This window comes from Perissodus microlepis, chromosome 23, assembly GCF_051167445.1.
Source record: "Perissodus microlepis isolate ML-2025 ecotype Zambia chromosome 23, ASM5116744v1, whole genome shotgun sequence".
Lineage (NCBI taxonomy): Eukaryota > Metazoa > Chordata > Actinopteri > Cichliformes > Cichlidae > Perissodus > Perissodus microlepis.
This window is the reverse complement of record NC_140482.1, coordinates 28039681-28053614: the sequence shown is the minus strand read 5'-3', so window position 1 is coordinate 28053614 and position 13934 is coordinate 28039681. Positions and strand designations below refer to the sequence as shown.

The window sequence follows — 13934 nt, the reverse complement described above, 5'->3', positions numbered from 1 at the left end:
AAGTCATGTTTTGCACAGAGTTGATGAATGTAGGGATGGTGTCAGGGGGGAGGTGTACAGACAGTGGACTGAGGGTCTACAGGGCAAAGTGGATGCATTATGATAGCTAAAGCGCTTTTCTGTTAAGCAGAGAGAGCTTAGTTTGCTGTGTAAGAGCAGGATTAGCACTTGCATACGACCAGCAGAGAAGGTCTGTTGCAGCTCTGCTCATCTTGCACTCAGGCATTAAGGGTCAATGTGCGTATGCCTGCATGTGTGTGTGCGTGTGCAGTGAACTGGGCAGTACAATTTGACAACTTTCACTAACCAAGTGTGACACAATGAAGCATTAGAGTACAATAAACAGCATCACTGAGAAAAGTTAGTTATAGTTATATATACCAAACATGTTGTTTATGTTTTGTAATACAGCTATGTTGCATATATATAGATATATATATGTCTGTCTGTCTGTCTGTCTGTCTGTCTGTCTGTCTGTGTGTATGATTGGAAAGTTTACTTTACAAAATTTGAGCTGTGAGTTTGAAAGCTGTAGGTGCTGGAAGCTTCAAAAACAGGCATTATTGGTGGGATAACTGAAAATATAGGTTCCAGCATTTGTAAAGCTTTCTACCAAGAAATGATATTATTTCCACAGCTTATGTCATCATGTCAGACCTGCTGGACATTATTTCTTATTTAATAGAACTGTTATCTCTGGCACCAAAGGACATATTATGTCTTGTTGCTTGTACCATAATGGACTCCGTGTATTTCTAATACCTCAGTTTCCCTTCAGTGCTTCCCTGTCTGCTTTCCTGCTTGTTTATCCTTCAGTTTTTCCCAGTTTTATTTCAAAAACTGCTATCTTATTGCTGTCATCAGTTTCACCTGCTCCTATTAGTTCTGCTCTTTGTTTAGTCCTGTTTCTCTCTCATTCTGTCTGTTTGTCTTATTTACACTTCACTCTTCCCTTTGTTTACCCTCACCCTCTGGACCAGAACTTTCAATTGCAAAGTGATTGCACAGGTTGCCTAGTGGGAGGCGGCTTGAAGGCTTGCAAATAGTTACAATTTATAATTTAATTTGTTGCACTTGCAGAAAGATAACCAACATATTGCAACCAATCAGAATTAGTCTTTCCTACAGAACACAACTCATCTTCAATGTGCCTCTTTGCAATAGGCGATTTAACAGGTTGCTCTGAATGTAAGCAGTTAATGTGATGTTCTTTATTGTGAGGGTTTTTTTTGTTCTGTATGTAGAGGGTAACAGATTTGCAGTAGACTTGCAACAGATTTATCACACTTAATCAGACAAAAGAGTGCATGTAATTGCCAGCCTAACTCCATTCAAACACAAATAGACAGCAGGCTGACTCTGTCTCATTGCCACTTTATCACTTGTTACAAAGTTACTTTGAAGATGGCATGTGACCGTGACCAGTTTCAGACTTTGCTACAATCTTTGAAGCAACCAAATGAGTGACAGCAAGATCACAACTACACTGGTCATACTTTTTATTTGCTAAATATTCTTCTTCTGTTTGCATTAAGGTCATTTTAAAATACACATACAACACTTTGACTGCAACCAGATTCATTGAACAAAATGGCAATACCTTGACACCTTGAGATGAGAAAATACCTTGTGCCTTGCAGCACCACAGCTGCAGTTTGATTCCAGCTAGTGACTTGTGCTGCCATTCCTTCAAATTTCTAATCTGCCTCTTTGCTGTTTATGAAGCAAAGAGGAAAGACAAAAGTGCAAAAAACCCAGAGAAAAGCAAACCCGAATCTGACTTTGTGGTCTTTACTAATTCATTCTCACATCAAATATGCAGAAATAGTTTTCCTCTTTCAGTATGAAACAGGGGTTTTCTCTAATGTTGTCTTTCCTCTGCAATATAAAAGGCTTTGAGGCAGCTGCTTTTATAACATCGTGCTATAGAAATAAAACTGAGCTGAATTAATTTGAAAAGTATGGAAAACAGACTATTCGAGTTTAGCTGCTTCACCTTGGGGCTTTCAGTCACTCTGAAAAAAAAAGTGTAGGTCTAATCAGTGCTTCAGTCAAAAATATACAAGAGCCACTTTGTTAGGTACACCTCTTCAAATGCTCATTAATGCAAATATTTAATCAGCCAATCAGATCACAGTGACTCAGTGCATTTAGGAATGCAGGCATGGCCAAGATGACCTGATGAACTTCAGACAAAGCATTAGAGCATAAGATAATTTAAGTGACTTAGAATACGGTGTGGTTGTTACTGGCAGACGGCCTAGTCTCGGTATTTTTGAGAAGTTTGAGTAGTTTTGATGTGCACTGAAGGTGTATGAATGAAGTCTGAATGACAAAGTCTATCTATCTATGCATCTGCAGCAGCTGAAGACCACACCAGGTGTCAGACAAGAACAGGAAACTGAGACCACAATTCACACAGGCTCAACAAAATTTTGTAGTAGGAAGTTAGAGAAAATGTCACCTGGTTTAATGATTCTCATTTTCTGCAGCAATGTTTGGATTGTAAGATTGTCACACTTTGGCATAAACAACATGACAGCCTCAATCCAACCTGCCTCGTATCAGTGGTTCAGGCTGGTTATGATGTAATGTTGTGTGGGGTATTTTATTGGCACATTTTGGGCCCTTTAGTACAAATAGTGCACTGAGCCTTGTTGCTGACCATGTCCAGCCCTTTCTGACCATAGCTGCTTTCAGCAGAATAATGAACCATATCACAAACCTCCAGTCACCTCAAACTGGAATCTTGAACATGGCAATGACTGCACTGTATTCAAATGGCCTCTGCAGTCACCAGAGCATCTTTGGGATGTGGTGAAACAAGGGATTCACATCATGGCGTTGATATACAATCTGCAGCAACTCTGCTTTCATGTCAATATGGATCAAAATCTCTGAGAAATATTTCCAGTGTGAGTGTCACTGTGGCAAAAATATTTTCCCGATGACAATCACCAGCTTCACCAGGTGTTTGTGCATCTGTCTGTTGCGATCTCATCACAGAAATAATCTTGAGTTATTTTTACATTCTTTGTCAGTCTGTGAAATTTGCTACTAATGGGCTGCTTCTACAGACTTCCATTATACTATAATCTAGTACCCAGTACCCAGTCCTACACTTGTACTTCATATGTTTCTGTGCTAAAAAATGTTAGGATGTCTCTTCTCTTCAGATTTTAATTCCTTTGAATATTATCTTTGTTTTTCTTTTTTCTTCTTTTTTCATTTTTCTGCTGCGCAGTCCAATCCCCCTGCTCCCCGAAACAAGCTAAGTCTTATCTCACACACACATACACACAGACAAACACGAAAACACACTTAAAAAGATTAGCTGTACTTCCTGTTCATGCCCCGAACCCCCAAACACAGAGAGGATCTGTGTTTGGGGGTTCAGAGCAGAAACAGATAATCTGCCTTGAAACATAAATGTCTTCTGTGTAGGTTGCGATGAGCCCCACTGACAGGCACTTTTATTTGATGTACAATTAGAGAAAGCATTTATTTGATTGGATTGTAATCCCCTATTGTGAGAGTAAAGGAGCCACAAGCTATTTTTAGGTCTATTTGAGAATTTGACAGAGCTTTAGACAGAAGGGTGATGGGAAAGAAAAAGGCTGCATTTTGTTTACGGATCCCATTAAAGCTGCTTGTTGACTGAAGCAACTTTACTGTAAATGAATGCTTAGGTTTCCTGTACATGCTTTAATAAATTAATGACAACAAACATGAATACACACACACAGGAACACAAATACTTCCTCTGCACGAGGGATATAATAAATATAGCAACTAGAGTCATTGTTTTCTCTTTTGGTTTAAATTGTCTTATATTGTAAAAGCGCAGCATCACCAGAAAAACAACTGTAAAGGGATTCAAATGGCCAGTGTTTATGTAGTATGTGGTGTTATTTAGACATTTAGAGTAAGCGAGAAACACTGTATTGCCTTTGCCAAGTATTTGCTTGTCTGCCTTCACATGCATATGAACTTGAGTGACATCACATTCTTAATCCATGGGGTTTAATATGATGTCAGCTCACCCTATGCAGCTATAACAGCTTCAACTCTTCTGGGAAAGGATTTCCACCAGGTTTAGGAGCGTGTTGAAATTTTTATCCATTCTTCCAGAATGACATTTGTGAGGTCAGACACCGATGTTGGATGATCATCCATGTCTTTATGCACAGTATTTTGTGCACTGGTCTGCAGTCATGTTGGAACAGGAAGGGTCCATCCCCAAACTGGTCCCACAAAGTTGGGAGCATGAAATTGCCAAAAATGTCTTGTTATGCTGAAGCATTAAGAGTTTCTTTTACTGGAACTAAGGTGACTGGGCGCAGCTCATGAAAAACAAGCCAATGCTGTAATGCCTCCACCATCAAACTTTAGACTTGGCACAATGCAGTCAGACAAATACCATTCTCCTGGCAACTGCCAAATCCAGACTAATCCATTGGATTGCCAGACAGAAAAGTGTGATTCGTCATTTCAGAGAGCACATCTCTGAGAGCGCGCCACTGCAACTGACGTTTGGTTTAGATGCAACTGCTCGGCCCACTCCATGAAGCTCTCTACGCACTCTTCTCGAGCTGATCGGAAGGTCACGTGAAGTTTGAAGGTCGCCCTGTGATTTTACGTGGCCTGCCACTTCTTGGCTGAGTTGCGATCGCTCCCAATCGCTTCAACACTAACAGATGACTATAGAATAGTCAGCAGTCTGTAGTGAGCACAAGTTGCACAGGTAGCATCCTATCAGAGTACCGTGCTGGAATGCACTGAGCTCCTGAGAGCAAAGATGAATATTAATATAACCAGGTTAAATTTTGATATGGCTTTAAGCTATACGTCATACATATGTATGGTACTTTGAGTAGCAGGTGGATGCTGACACGGGAGACTGCAGGCCAATCACTTTCTGTCTGCTATGCTTTACCTCAGGCAATATGAGCCACTGAACTAAGTCTCTCGACCTTGTTCATTTTGGAGCGCTTTGGAGCCTTGAAAGGAATAAAATATCTGACAAAATAATATGATCTGCTGTGCAGTTAACTGTGCCAACAGACCAGGAGGGCTGCACTTCAGTTAGTGAATTTCTGGTATTTTATTTGTAGGCATCTAGCTGGCCCTTTGTTATGAGTTAGCTTCTGCTACCTAATATTTGGACTGCAGCTTCTTATCCATTTATGGCTACTTGTTAAATGTTAAATTCAGAGGGCTCATATTTGCTTTTGGGAGTCACTGGCAATCAGCAAATTTTAATGCACATGACTATGGTTTGACATCATAGCTGGACTGGCCATCGGGCATACCGGGCTGCTGGCGATTTTTTGTTTTTATGGGCCGATCGATTATTATTATTATTTTTTTTTTTTTTTTGGAAGGGTATAAATAATGAAAGGTGTTGGATTGGCCAATTGGTCATGATCGACTCTGGGCTGGACCAATTACAGCCGAGGAGGTCGGATGCACCCTCCCCCTTGTTTAGCAATCTTATAGACGAACTAAAGAAAATGGAGAACAAAAAAAGGAAAGGAGGTGCAGAAAAAATTAGGGCCAAAAAGAAACAAGCCCTTCAGGCAGACGCTGCCAAATGTGTAAAAATAACTGAATTGTTTGGCGGTAGCTATGGCGTAGCTTCCACAGATTTAGCAACATCAGCAAGTGGTGGAGGCCAGCAGGTGGATAAGGGAAAGGGGAGGCAAGAGGAGGAGAGACCCGAGGCGGCCGCCGGTCATAGTGGCAGAGGAACTGAACTTCAGGTAAGAAGTTATGACCTGCAGTCTATCTGTGTCAGATATAAACCAAGTTTAGTTGTAGTTTGTTTTCGTTGTGCTGACTTTTTACAGTCGCTTAGAATAACTGGTACTGCGTACTAGCTAGCATGACGGAGTTTATATACTGCTGGGCGGGTGCTATGAAGTTACTGATAGTAAATTTTATTTTATGCTTAAGGTTAGTTTCTTAAACTCCTCAAAATCTTAACAAATTGTGCCAATCCTTACATGTTGCACCAGGCTGATTTATCATCAAAAGTGGAGAAGTCTGTGACAGAGGAGACAGAAGAGCAGCAGAGAGAGATGGAGATGGAGAGGTGACTTTATGTCATCCATGAGGGATGCATTTGACATATGTTTCACATATTATAGCCCAACAAGTTACTTATAGCAATTTAAATACGAGCAATCAGTTTTTGGCAAATACCGGAAATCAGTTTTTGGCAGACAATCACTTTTTGGCACAACACCGGCTATTGCAGTTAATAATACAACAGCTTCTTGCCATTTTTTGTGTTTCTTTTTATCGCTGTGTAACTGAGTTCAATTGAAAGCCTGCATGCGCAGTGTTGCCAACTCCTCAGTAAGGAAAATCGCTATTGGTTGTCCTAAAAGTCGCTAGAAGTCGCTAAATGACGTCATCGCCTAATTTGCACAATTGGTCATGCTAATCTAATTGTAACCTATGTTGTTGGAGAGAGAAATAACATCGTGGAAGAGACATAAAGTGAGTAAAAAAACGTCCTAAATGCATTTAGAGTTTATTTAAAACTACAAATTAAATTTCTTTTAGCAATTATTGTTTTTTTTAATGTCACAATTCCAACCCTGCTCCTTTACCCGGGCTTGGACCGGCAAAAGTGACCCGAAATAGGCACTCTGGTGGAGTTACTTTGTGTGTGTGTTTATAAGTAGTTTTAAACCTTGTGATCCACAAAACAGCATAAGAGTAAAAGAAGAACTGACTGCGTCACAGCACCTGCTGCTTGTCGAGAGTAAAAGCGATACGCGCTTTCATGTCTTTTTTTAGCGACTTTTTTTAGAAAAAAAGTCGCTGAGGGGTCTGAAAAATCGCTAAATATAGCGACAAAGTCGCTAAGTTGGCAACACTGTGCATGCGCTTGTACCGCTTGCCACAAGTTCCCAGAATCCTTTGCGGTTTTACCCCTGAATGACGTCACATTTTTGGTGGGCCGGTCTCTAGTCAAAATGCTCGGGCCGATTTTTTGTCCCAGTCCAGCCCTGTTTGACATATGAACAACTAAACAGCTTTTGCTTGCTATACTTATTCCTTTTATTATAGTGGCAGCTAAAAGTTTCCCCTTCGGTAGAAGTGATTCAGAGCTAAGTGCATCGTTTTGTGTTTTGTGTGTCTCTCCTCTCTGAGTCAGCTGCAGTACAGGGTAGAAATGAAAAGATGATATTCACGTATAAGGCGTATATAGCTGGATGAAGCTAGAACTGATAGTTCACAGGACAAATCTGAGGGGCAATGAGTGAGTAAAAAACAAGGTTCTGTAACACAAATTAAAGCTGCGCCCACACTGGAAGCAATTCTCAGTAATAATATTCTCAGATACCAGAAACTGAATGATGTTGGGCGATTGAACCTGCAGGTTAAATAACTGCTGCCATCCAAGATAAACATTTCTCGACTTTCAGGTGAGACCTTGAAATGACTACCAATAACAGCACCATGTACTAGTGACTAACATGTATGCTGAATATAGAATAGACAATTGCCTACTAATTAGGTAACTTTCAGCTTCAAAGCAGTGCGCAAGGAGTGGATCACTTCCAGTGTAGATGCAGCTTCTGCCCCCCCCCACACACACACACACACACACTCCAGAGACATGAATGCATTCCCAAGGCGTTTCCACCCAAATTTATCAATCACAGCTCAGTAGAATTAAATTTTTATTCATTCATCCATTCATCCAAAAGATTTCAACACTAATGGTCTAAATCTCAAAGTACTGCTTAGGAAGGTAGCTAGATGAGTACACAGTGCTTTTCTTTCTTGTTTTTATTCAGTTTCATGCATGTTTTTACCTTTAATTTATGGTGGAAAAAACTACTTTAGTCACTCGTGTTGTATGAATGAACAGTTCTTAGGAAAGCTAAGACCCACAACTTGCACAGCCACTTTGAACAGGAACAATCACACATCCATTTGGTGAGTGCATTCTTCTTGCTGTGCTCTTTTCAAAAAGGAACTTTATTGCTCCTGCATGTGTTTAGGAGACATCTCTACCCAAAACAGTTACACTCTATCCAGACAGAAGCAAATGTAAAATCAGTGCAAAGACACATTAAAGCAGGAGTACCATTAAGAGTGTGCTAATATAACTTTTCACTCATTTAGCAGAAAAACAAACGCATCATTTCTTTTGAAAATTTTACGATAACACTTTTGCTGAAGCCTCTGACTGATTTGCTTTCACAATGTTTTTCAAGCTCTTCCCCAATAAACTTAGGAATTTAAATATGGAGACTGCTGGTCTTTCCATCCAGTGTTTCAGGTTATTATCTCGCTATACACTAAACTCCTGGCTAGCCAGTCTTACTCGCTTTGTTACTGCCTGTTTCCTTACCATTCTAGCAATACACACAACTACTTCCTGCAATGCATTATAATCCTCATTATTGCAGAGAGTGTAGTAAAATTTTATCAAATACAACCAGATGGTTTTTCATTCTCCTGTGGGAATTATTGTGATCGCTTTCAAATCGTTATTATTTGATATTGTTATGAATGCAGTAGGTTAAGGTCTGTTTTCTGAAAATTTAGATGATTTTTAGTTTTTGATGACAGCCTTTATTAAACAGTACAAGGGTAAGCACTTTATCACTTAACTATTATGCAGTTTAGGGTTAAAGGCTGAACTACAATAAAACTGGGTATGAATAATAAGGTTTTACATGGCTAATATAAGCATCATTTTCTTAATTTGATGAAAACAGCAACCTTATGTGTTTGTACTGAGTATAAATACAGGATTCTCTCTGCATGACGTCACACTGGGTCAAGGGGAGGAGACACACTGACCTGCTCCGTGAGACGCCGTGTCCTCAGGAAGAAACCCAAAAGACATCCAATGACCACAGCCATCACTGACATGATGAGGAGCCCATTCTGCTTGCAAACATTCTTCACCCTCACCCACACTGCATCCAAAGCCATGGCCATTGTGAGTCACCTGTCGTCTGTCCTCTCAGCAATCCATAAATATGGCCCGACCAAAGCTTTAAAATCCAGGTGTGAGAATGAAGGAAAAATATAAAATGAATTAAGAAAAAACTATGCAAAATATCCACTCCTCTGCGACGTTTTAAAGCACCTTTGGGCTCAGCATTCCTCTTGTCTTTACGCTGCAGCGATCTGCACTAAGCTAAGAGGATCCTCTCACTTTCCAGGCATGTCCTCCCATCCTGCCCCACCCATCAGCATCCCTGTGTGGGCTGACCCACTGTGAGTGGGTGGGAACAGCTGGCAACCATGTCACAGGGGGTTAAAGATTCCCAATCCTGTTATAGTGCAACTGTATTAAATAGGTCTGAAGCTGGATTAAAAGTCCATGAACAATTTGACAAAGGTTAGCAGAGTAACCTTACGGACCCTCTGAGAAAACAGGGGAATATGTCTCACACACAGTGGTCATTGAACTGCTTTTTGAAAACTTTATGTTGGATAAATCAGCAAAGCAGAATTCATGATGATACTGGGGTTCGCAACCCAGTATCACCAAGAACAATGCTCATACAGGATTTCGGACAATTTATTTCCAAATCTTGTCACCATTTTACTCTACCCAAATAAGATCTTCCTCAACCTTAAACAAATTCAATGAAGATGTTTTAATTAACAATTTTCACTATTTGGGCATTTGTGCCATTTGTGTCAGTAAATGAACTACACTAATCTCTCATATCATATCATCTAACAATGTTATTTCAGTTCCCTGAGGTTTGTGGGCATCCATTTATATACCACTCTCTTAAGGTCTTAAGTATCTCAGTCAGGTTTAGGTCTGGACGTCTGACTGGTCCATTGTAACATCTTGATTCTTCAGTCATTCTGTTCTGCTGTGCTTTGGATTATTGTCCTGTTTCATGACCCAGCTTTGGCCTAGTTTTAGCAGACCGACAGATGGCCTCATATTCAACTCTAGAATACTTTTGTAAACAGTGGAGTTTATGGTTCAACTCAACGACTGCAAAGTGCCCAAATCATCAGCCCTCCAACAACCCTACTTGGCAGCTGGTATGACATATGGTAAATGGGCTGATTCCTATATAGTGCTTTTCTACTCTCCCAGAGTACTCAAAGCGCTCTATACAACATGCCTCATTCACACCAACTCGTACAAGCACTTCTATACACAAGTGCAAACTAACCTGCATTCACACTCCGATGAACGCATCGGAGGGCAATTTGGGGTTAGTATCTTGCCCAAGGATACTTGACATGCAGACTGGGGAAGCCAAGGATCGAACCACCGACCTTCCGATCAGTAGCTGATCTGCTCTACCACCTCAGCCACAGCCACCCAATCTCATCTGTCCTGATGACTTTGTTCCAGATGTCTTCTGGTTTCTTCAGATACAGCTTTGCCACTCTAAGCCATGCTGCCACGTTCTTTTTTAGAGAGAATAGGCTTTCTCCTGGCAACCTTTCCAAACATACCACATCATACGTATTCAGTTTCCTCTTAACTGTATGTTACTTTTAAGGTGCTAAATGAGGCCTGTAGAGTTGAGACATATCTGTCTTGAATGTTTTCCACTTATTAATAATCATTCTCACTGGAGAATCGTGGTTCTAAATTGTTTGGAAATGATCTTATAGGCCTTCACAGACTGATGGGCTGCACCACTTGCTTCTTAAAATCACTACTGATCTCTTTTCTCCTTGGCATTGTTTTAACGCACACCTGAATGCTGGAGCTCAGAAAACTGCCAAAACATCTGCTTTTATAGAGGTTTCACACTTTAGATGCCGATGAGCATTTAATCAAGTGCATTTGATTATCAGCTCTTGTCGCTAGTTACTTAATTCCTGAGAGCAGAAGGGGTGTAATTAGTTTTTCACGCACTGCTTTTAGCTTAGTTTTTGTTAAATAAATAATTATATCATGTGATAAGTCATGTTTTGTAGCTTATCTGAGGTTATATTTACCTAATTTTATTTTTTTTTATTGTCCTGATAAGTAAAACCTTAAGCTCTAAAGAGGGTATACTTAATTTGTTTTTCTACCATTTCTTGTGTTTGACATATTATATATTATATATGTGTTTGGATATTTAAGGAAATAAAAAGACACATTTCTTCATTACCTGCCTGTTGGAAGGAAACAAGAAGTAAAGAAAAGATGCAAGCAAGTGTAGAAATTGAAGAGAGATGTTAACCTAGACAAAGTGTGCACACTAAAGAAGGTGTTGTACCAAGAAGAGATATACCTAAAGCAAGGCAGGCAATCACAGTGAAGTGAAACACACAAGGACAGGAAGTGAAGACTTTACCAAAACCAAGAGAGGTGAGTGAGTCAAAACAAAAGTAAAAGGAAAGCAAAAAGGAAATGAAACAAAGAAGAAGATGACCTTGGGAGCAGGATCAGGTGTGATAGTCTAATCCTCAGGATAACAGCTGCGATTTGCTGCTTAACCTTCTCTTAGAAAAAATAACTTTGATGTGATTAAGAACAAAGAGAAAATATTTTGTTTAAAATCCACATCTCATTCTTTCATATATAATAAATTCTGAATATATACTATATACCCCTCATTAAATTACAATTCAAGTGAAATTAATTTCTAACCTCTTTTTTTTTTTTTTATCTCTTGAACCATGCCAGGCAACTTCTGGTGAAGCACAGAATGAATTTTGAGAATCAGTTAAATGAGGCATATAATTAAAGTTCATACAGAGGTCATGTTCAGCTATTATCTCCTCAAGTTTTCCGACTTGGCTGTCATCTTCACTCTTCTCATGCAAGTACATGGAGCACTTCTATCCTATTTTGAAAATCGGGGTATATTTTTTGATTATTTCTATTTAATACAACCCTCTCTGAAGGGATAACTTGATTGAAAAAGTCACATTATTGTGACTTTGGCCCTGTCTGCTTTCACTGAAGGTGATAATCCGAAGAGCTGCTTATTGTGTTGTTGGTTTGCTTCTCTGGTCATCATTCAAATTCAAAATTCAATGAGAAAAACAAGTGACTAGGATGACTACAGAACTGGTGAATAGGTCTAGCAGGCAGACGAACCAAGGGCAGTTTATGTAACTGTGTCCGTGCTTTGAAGTACTTCATGGTATAGTATATCTGTCATTTAAATAGGTCCGTCATATTTTTACGTAAACCTGTAAATAATCAGAAAGTTTAGATTCATAAACAAAAGAAGGAGAAATATTTCTGATTCCCTGCTGCATTTCTAGGCCATCAATAAGCAGATGTGTGATACTGGTCATGTCTCAGTCAATTTTACTAACAGCTGCATTTCCACGAGTTATACATTTCCTCTGAAGCAGCATTCAGATGATAATCAGGTGGATTTAAACAACTCATCAGAGGCTTGCTGGGGGAAATCAATCTGCAGCTTAGCTCACCTGTGGCTTGTTAAAAAATAAGAAGTTTTACTGCCGAATGTTGGTTCGAATGACACTTTGAATGACCATTTTCTCTCATTGGTTATGTGACTTACTTTGTCAGCTCATATTAAAAATGTGGCACACAAAGGATGGCGCTCACCTAGATCTAGCACTTGCACGGCACAAAGGTCTGTTCAATGCACCATGATTTCATGGCGCAAAAAAGGAGAAATAGTTTTGCTATGCTCTGTTGGAACTGAATGCATTCGTGTTGCAAATACAACCTCATTTACAAGCACATTAGTACCACCGCTACAGTGGGAAAAAGAACTGAAGTGTTTTTGTTTTTCTGAGTACAGGGTAGCAGAGGCTAGACTGAAGGTTTCCAAGGTGGCAGATTAAAAACACACAATGTGGAACTGGATAAGTTGTACCATCAGAAGGCTAAGTACAGTTTGCTGAAGGTAAAAGAGCTTGTTAGCCAGTTCTGCTCTGAGAGCACGAAGGTCTGTTGTCAAGAAATATATAAAGGTCTTTGATGTTTTGCATATTCACAACTATATGCATGTGTTTCTTCTGTATTTAAGTTTGTTTTAAGGTTATGGGGAATAAAAGTAACCTTGACAGGTGTTTATAAGACGCCTCTTGCTCTGGCTTTTCAAGTTGAAATTGGCGGAAGGATCTCCAGTCTCTTTACATCACACAGAGCGATGAGAAAAAACAGTTGGAAACAAAGCATTAAGAGCACCCTCAAACCTGTTGTTGTTGTTGTTATTATTATTATTTTACTTACTTTACTTCACATTTAAAATCCTGCCATGTTTAATATATAAAATCATCACTGTAACTATATGTATAGAAATAGAAATTATAGAAATTAATAAAAAAAAAATTCTCTCTTTCTTTAATAGCAGTGAAGGTATGGCATATACAGCCAAGGCACTAATTAGTTTCAAGAAACAAGTTGGAAACTATGAATGCTTCGTATCAGCCACAATTAACGATCTGAATTTTAAGTGACAGGAAGAGATCATTAAAGATTGGTAGTGACACACCTGACAGCAGGAAGTCTTTCCTCTCAGCGTTAAAGCTGACAGACTTGAGAGAACTAGAATAAAATGCAATTAATAAAACGTCTTTTCAGATTCCAGAAATGTTTTGATGCACTGATGATGACAGAATGAGTCGTTTGTCTCATTTTTAATTATTGTAAGTGTGATTCCACAGTTTGGGATAAACATCAGGATTTGTCTTATTTGGTCTTTGTCTGAATAAACTTAAACTGTTAACATGCCTGATCTGTGTATTTTATTTTTGTAACATACAATTTCAAAATTTACAACATTGTTTTGTCATATGCTTTTTTGTCAAACATGTCGTCATATGGAGCTGCACCACCATGCTGCTATTTATATATAGATCTAGATCTAAATAAATAGGTATAAAAATATATATTTTCTTCTTTCTATTGTCTATCACATACTCAAGAAGCTATTTATAAATAACTTTGGGCTAGTGGTCTGGCTCATGATGCTCCAGTATGTAGTTGACTTCAGTTA

At 39.2% G+C, this 13934-nt stretch overlaps 1 protein-coding gene across 1 annotated transcript in view; it reads right to left on the bottom strand.

The window, feature by feature from the left end:
- The window catches only part of slc1a7b (solute carrier family 1 member 7b), a 55443-nt gene extending 46192 nt beyond the window's left edge, over window positions 1-9251 (bottom strand). The window contains exon 1 of the mRNA XM_084920833.1: window positions 8830-9251. Within this exon, the coding sequence (XP_084776959.1) occupies window positions 8830-8970 (141 nt within the window). The 5' untranslated portion in view covers window positions 8971-9251. The remainder of the gene's footprint in view (window positions 1-8829) is intronic.
- Between the last annotated feature and the right edge of the window lie 4683 nt (window positions 9252-13934).